The following is a 7,306-nucleotide window of genomic DNA, read 5'->3' as shown; positions in this document are numbered from 1 at the left end:
TAACCCTTATGGCTCTTGGATCTTCAGCACCAGAGATCCTGCTTTCAGTCATCGAGGTGTGTGGGCACCAATTTCAGGCCGGAGATCTTGGCCCAAGCACCATCGTGGGCAGCGCTGCCTTCAACATGTTTGTCATCATTGGCCTTTGTGTCTATGTGGTGCCTGATGGTGAGACCAGGAAGGTCAAGCATCTTCGAGTCTTTTTTGTGACGGCGGCATGGAGTATCTTTGCCTATGTCTGGCTCTATGTCATCCTCTGTGTGGTGTCCCCTGGTGAGGTGGAGGTCTGGGAGGCTGTGCTCACCTTTTTCTTCTTCCCTGTGTGTGTGGTGCAAGCTTGGGTTGCTGACCGCCGCCTCTTCTTCTACAAGTACAACCGCAAGCACTACCGTGCCGACAAGAGCCACGGAATTGTGGTGGAGACAGAAGGAAGTGATGAAGGAGTGAAGGAGACAGCCTTCAACAAGATGGACATGTTAGAGCTGGACGGCATGGCAGCACACCTGGATGGAATGCTGGGGGGAGAGGATGGTCTTGGAGGACGTGATCATGAGGACGAGGCCAGGAGAGACATGGCCAGGACACTGAAAGAGCTTAAGCAAAAACACCCAGATAAAGACATGGAGCAGCTGATAGAGATGGCCAACTATCAGGTATGACTAAGTTTGTAGTCTTGTAGACTTTAACCGAGTGTCCTTACAGGAGGGTTCTGGGAAGATAGACAATGCTCTTACACAAGATGTGCAACAAGATCCCATAATAAGTAGCATATTTTTTCTGAATGTATCTTCATAAAATCTTACTATTTTTCTGACTTTATATGAAATAACAGTATGTTATTTCATGGTCTTATTCTCAGGTGCTGATGCAGCAGCAAAAGAGCCGAGCATTTTACCGTATTCAGGCCACACGGATGATGACTGGAGCAGGGAACATTCTGAAGAAGCATGCAGCAGATCAGGCCAGGAAGGTGGTGAGCAGTGGAGAGACTCGGGAGCAGGAGGATGACCCCTACACCACACGCATGGAGTTTGAACCTGCACTCTATCAATGCTTTGAGAACTGTGGCCTGCTGAAACTCACAGTGGTGAGGCATGGCGGAGATCCAGGGTGCACTGTAAAGGTGACTTTATTCTGAAACTTCTTCATGGAAAGTACTATGCAACAAACTGTGCATTTGTGGGTCAATGTAAGGCATGTATTGCAGCCTTAATCATAAACATATGATTTTTAATTGTAGAGCCTATTAAATAATTTGTGTAGAGGTCTAATATTAACAATAATTTTTTAATAAAATTTATTGTAGAATCCCTTTCGAACAATAAAACCAAAGAATGTATATAATCAAAAGCCTAAATTATGTCTATATTCAGCTAGAATAAAAGAATCCAATAAAAGAATCTCAAGTCATGTAGTTTAAAAGTTTAAAACTTTATGAAGCAAAGGAGAAAATAAGAAATCGCCATCTGATTTTTTTTTATTATTAATTCTAATGTTTGCCTGCTTACATGGTATAATATAATTATAATCTTTCCTCATAGCCCTCTAAGCTTCTTTTAAAAATATATACAATATTTACTTACTGTGATATTTTTTTTATATATTTTATATATTTTGTTCCATGTACTGACCTTCCTAATTTCCTCCTTCAGCACAGGAAATCCAGATACAGAGATTTCTCAATAGAGCCCAGTTCTCCCCTTACTACTGATGTGCTGATAGGTCTGGCTAGAACATCTGCTTCTCTTTCTGACCGCTGACCTATGTATCTCTTTAGGTTGACTTTCGTACAGAAGATGGCACTGCTAACGCCGGCTCTGACTATGAATTTGCTGAAGGCACTTTGCTCTTCAAACCCGGGGAGACCCTAAAAGAACTGACTGTGGGCATAATCGATGATGACATCTTCGAGGAGGATGAGTACTTCTATGTGCACCTGAGCAACCCGCGCATTGTGGACGGGAGCGATGGCCACCTGCCGGATGGGGGTGCTCCGGTTTTGAGGGCGGCTCTAGGAGAGGCTCATACTGCCACGGTGACCATCTATGATGATGACCACGCTGGAATCTTCACATTTGAGAATGAGTCGACACGGGTCAGTGAGAGTGTGGGCATCATGCAGGTGAAGGTTCAGAGGACATCTGGTGCCCGGGGGCTTGTTGTTGTCCCCTACCGCACCATCGATGGTACAGCCTGTGGTGGAGAAGACTACGAGGAAACATCTGGAAAACTAGAGTTTAAAAATGATGAGACCATGTAAGTAGGCAATCCTTGAATGTGTATTCAATCGATTGGACTGTTTACTCTATGTGATTGTGTGTGTGTCTGCGTGTGTATGTGTGTACTTGTTAAAAGTGTGCTAATTTGTTTCTGCAGATGAGTTTTCTAAGCATCTGTCAGAATTGTTTTTGAGCCAAACACTGTGGCACAAGGGTTTGCGTTATTTATAGAGTGTGTTCTTCTGGAGTTCTGTGTGTGTTGAGTGTGTGTGAATATTTATATTTACATTTACATTTTTATTTATGGCGTTTAGCATACACCCTTTTCTATAGTGACTTACATTTTTTTTCTCAAATATAAATCATATGCATGATATTAATTTTATCTCGAATATGAATTACCTTGAAGTTTTAATGAGTAATGTTTATTCTCATCAGAAGGTGTAGACATTTTTCAGTCACACAGCAGAATCATGGTATCTGAGACTCAATCAGTTAGTAACTATATAATGTCAGCCATATTGCTTGTGACATCCAGGCAAATATATATTGAGCAGGTCAGTGAAAGAAAGACCCAGGGTTAGTGTTAGGATTATATAATTTTATAGTATTTTATACAATACTGGCAAATACCAGTATCAGAAAGTAGACTGAATGATACATGCACATATATGTCTTGAAGTGTTAAGCTACATTAATCAGTTCCTATGAAAAATTAGTAACTACAGCAATAGTAAATAGCAAGTAAGCTAATAAATATCTGTGTCCTTGTTAGGGTCATGCTTCTTTAGAACTTTACTCAACAGCAGCATAGTAATTTAATTCGATCTCTGTGTCCTGAGTGGGACGTCCCAACCGATATGGACATTGTGTAAATAAAGTGAAAAGCAAATGAAAGGTGACCTGCTGAAGAATCAGCTGCAAACAAATGTAAATAAATAAAAATTGAGTGAGCAACTGCAGGGGAGGAAAGAGACAGAGAGGGAAAAAGAAATGAGAGAGATCTTTGTAACAGCATCTTGCAGCCAGTATCTCGAGATTGATTAGGTACAAAGACAGCTCTGAAGATTACACTCATTACTTTGTGTTTGCATCTGTCACTGTTGATGTTTGTCTATTTTTATACCTTCCGTTTTTTCTGCTCACTTTTTTTCTCTATCGTTCCCTTTCTTTGTTTTCCTTCTTACTGTCTAATGCAGTCTGCCTCTGTCCACACTTTTCTTTCTTCTTTTCCCTTACCTATTCCCCTGGCGATGGAGATGATGGTGCTTTCAGTCCTGTCTTTCATTATCCTCCCGCAGGCCTTCATCAGCCCCCTGCCTCAGCTCTCTGCCTCACTCCCAGTCTTTCATTCATTTTCACTTTATTCTATCTGTCCTGCATGTTCGTACTCTGCACTAAAAAATGAGGTTTGACAATGTACAGTAAGCGTCATCTCTCCCTTCATCAGCGTCTGCATCCAATCTCCCACCTCTTTCTTTTTTCATTAACACTCACTTCCTCAGACTCTGCTCTCTCACACTGCTCACATTCGAGAATTTAAGATAGACTAGTGCAGGTCTGTATATTTCTGTCTGCTATTGTGTGTGGCAAGACTGAAAGAGTCTATCTTGTTGTGTGTGTGTGTCTTGTCCAGTCTCAGTGGAAATCTGCAGTGTTGACAGAACGAAATGGGAAATAGTGGAGTGGATGAGAATGAAATGAGTGGTAGAAAGTCTAATACTAGTGAACAGTGCCTTTGTCCTTCACAACATTTACAGATTTAAAACCAGGGTTAGGACTAAATCCTTCATTCCACACAATTTCTCACACTTACGTCATGGAGAATTTTTAGAAAATGTTCGAAAACACACACACTGAAGTACACACACTTTCACACAAAAATTCTCGGCTAATTTACACACAGACACCTTTTTGTGCTTCTTATTTATTTTATACCTTCTCCCTTTTTACCATTTTAACACATTGTCACACTGCTTCTTTTAATCTATCTCCTTCTCCTTTATACTTTCTATTAGATACAATATAGAGCACAGATATTGGCATCAAATAAGATTTCATATCTTGTAATCAAAACAAGCATTTCAGGGCAATTCAAAGATTTGGCCCCATTTGCTTGTAGCTTAATAATTTCTAATTTCAGCACAGTATCTAGTTCTCCTCTGTTACATCCCCTGGGACGATGACGGCTAACTCGTGCTTCCTTTGAGATATATGAACCCAGCCATGGCATCTGTTTGAACTGTCACTCGTGCTGCATCATATGGGAGATGAACATGCTTGGCTTCCATGTGCATAAGTTCACAGAACATGCTTGGCTTCCATGTGTATAAGTTCAGCTGACAAATTTCTTTGGGTTCATTTCTGATGAAGAAAAAGTCTGTGTTCGGTGTTCAGTCCGCTGCTACTACCTCTGTACAAGCTGGGGGAGTTTTGATGAATGAAACTCAGACAGAAGGTTCAGAGAGCAAAGTCTTCCGAAGTTTATTGAGAATCACAGAGTATACTGTATATAGAATATAAAAGAGGAAATGCAAGAAACAGTTAGTCTGTTCAATACAACAGTCTCATACAACAGTTTAAGACAAAGTGACATTTTTACTTCTGCAGTTATGCCTTATGCCAAACATAATCTCAAAAACAAGGATAATGGTTAATACCGAGACATCAAGAAAGAAGTGTCCGAGACGGTGAAGTCATGGTCATGAGAATGTGCCAATACATTCAAAATGTACACCACTCAGTCTTTTTATGGAATAAAAACACTGTCAATAATAATCGTACGTAATTCAAAGCATTTGTGTGTAAATTTTAATTTTGCGGAGTTGGATCATAAAATTTACGGCCACGACAGTTTACAGATACGAGATTTTGTGTGTTTGTTCAAATACAACTCCAAAATGTACGACTATGACAGTTTACACACACAACGCTTGTTTTCACAACACCTCTTTTTCACACACGAAAACGGTCTGCGAAACAACTGTCAAAAATTTACCCGAGACGATGAGTGAGCGCTTGGCTGCTGATCCGCCATTTCGGCGCCAGTTGGTTTGTGTTGTGGAAGGCGGGGCCCATGCGCATTTCGTGGAATCGATTCATCTTCCCTCGGATAGTAATGCCTGTGAACGTGATGACGTATTTTTGACAGTTGTTTCGCAGACCGTTTTCGTGTGTAAAAAAGAGGTGTTGTGAAAACAAGCGTTGTGTGTGTAAACTGTCATAGTCGTACATTTTGGAGTTGTATTTGAACAAACACACAAAATCTCGTATCTGTAAACTGTCGTGGCCGTAGATTTTTGGGATCCAACTCCGCAAAATTAAAATTTACACACAAATGCTTTGAATTACGTACGATTATTATTGACAGTGTTTTTATTCCATATATTTTCAGAGAAAAAGCAGAAGAGGAAAATCTTGTCTTTCATGAAGTGTGTTTTGCACGTGTTATGAACTGTGTTGTGGAGTGGTGTGTTGTGAACTGTGTTGTGGTGTGGTGTGGTGTGTTGTGAACTGTGTTGTGGAGTTGTGTGTTGTGAACTGTGTTGTGGTGTGGTGTGGTGTGCTGTGAACTGTGTTGTGGAGTTGTGTGTTGTGAACTGTGTTGTGAACTGTGTTGTGGAGTGGTGTGGTGTGAACTGTGTTGTGGAGTGGTGTGTTGTGAACTGTGTTGTGGAGTGGTGTGTTGTGGACTGTGTTGTGGAGTTGTGTGTTGTGAACTGTGTTGTGAAGTTGTGTGTTGTGAACTGTGTTGTGGAGTTGTGTGTTGTAAACTGTGTTGTGGAGTTGTGTGTTGTGAACTGTGTTGTGGAGTTGTGTGTTGTGAACTGTGTTGTGAACTGTGTTGTGGACTGTGTTGTGGAGTTGTGTGTTGTGAACTGTGTTGTGGAGTTGTGTGTTGTGAACTGTGTTGTGGAGTTGTGTGTTGTGAACTGTGTTGTGGAGTTGTGTGTTGTGAACTGTGTTCTGGAGTTGTGTGTTGTGAACTGTGTTCTGGAGTTGTGTGTTGTGAACTGTGTTGTGGTGTGGTGTGGTGTGTTGTGAACTGTGTTGTGGAGTTGTGTGTTGTGAACTGTGGTGTGGTGTGCTGTGAACTGTGTTGTGGAGTTGTGTGTTGTGAACAACTCCACAACACAGTTCACAACACACAACTCCACAACACAGTTCACAACACATAACTCCACAACACAGTTCACAACACACAACTCCACAACACAGTTCACAACACATAACTCCACAACACAGTTCACAACACATAACTCCATGTGTGTTGTGAACTGTGTTGTGGTGTGGTGTGCTGTGAACTGTGTTGTGGAGTTGTGTGTTGTGAACTGTGTTGTGGAGTTGTGTGTTGTGAACTGTGTTGTGAATGTTGTGAAGTTGTGTGTTGTGAACTGTGTTGTGAACTGTGTTGTGAACTCTGTTGTGAACTGTGTTGTGGAGTGGTGTGTTGTGAACTGTGTTGTGGAGTTGTGTGTTGTGAACTGTGTTGTGGAGTTGTGTGTTGTGAACTGTGTTGTGGAGTTGTGTGTTGTGAACTGTGTTGTGAACTGTGTTGTGGAGTTGTGTGTTGTGAACTATGTTGTGAAGTTGTGTGTTGTGAACTGTGTTGTGGAGTTGTGTGTTGTGAACTGTGTTGTGGAGTTGTGTGTTGTGAACTGTGTTGTGAGTTTGTGACTGTGTTGTGCTGGGGTGTGCTGTGAACTGTGTTGTGGAGTTGTGTGTTGTGAACTGTGTTGTGGAGTTGTGTGTTGTGAACTGTGTTGTGAATGTTGTGGAGTTGTGTGTTGTGAACTGTGTTGTGAACTGTGTTGTGAACTCTGTTGTGAACTGTGTTGTGGAGTGGTGTGTTGTGAACTGTGTTCTGGAGTGGTGTGTTAACTGTGTTGTGAACTTTGCATTATCAGTATTTAAACTTTTGACATGGATGTTAATTGACCATACACTTATATATATATAGCTTGATTGTGCCTCATCTTTCATTTTAAAATTTTAAGGTAATAGTTTAATATTCAAGTGTCTATCTGATCAGTATTTGATTACAAGCTATCTTTCCCTGCTTCATTTAAACACACACACACACACAC

At 41.1% G+C, this 7,306-nt stretch overlaps 1 protein-coding gene across 2 annotated transcripts in view; it reads left to right on the top strand.

Annotated features, from left to right (window-relative positions):
- The window catches only part of slc8a4b (solute carrier family 8 member 4b), a 71,774-nt gene that overhangs the window by 33,631 nt on the left and 30,837 nt on the right, over window positions 1-7,306 (top strand). For both annotated transcript variants that reach the window (XM_027142799.2, XM_027142797.2), the window contains 3 exons: window positions 1-653; window positions 860-1,123; window positions 1,778-2,256. The exon at window positions 1-653 is cut by the window's left edge and continues 433 nt beyond it. In XM_027142799.2, the coding sequence (XP_026998600.1) occupies window positions 1-653; window positions 860-1,123; window positions 1,778-2,256 (1,396 nt within the window). The remainder of the gene's footprint in view (window positions 654-859; window positions 1,124-1,777; window positions 2,257-7,306) is intronic.

This window comes from Tachysurus fulvidraco, chromosome 1, assembly GCF_022655615.1.
Source record: "Tachysurus fulvidraco isolate hzauxx_2018 chromosome 1, HZAU_PFXX_2.0, whole genome shotgun sequence".
NCBI classification, from domain to species: Eukaryota; Metazoa; Chordata; class Actinopteri; order Siluriformes; family Bagridae; genus Tachysurus; species Tachysurus fulvidraco.
Note: the sequence above shows the minus strand (reverse complement) of the source record. Positions and strands in the feature narration are given on the sequence as shown.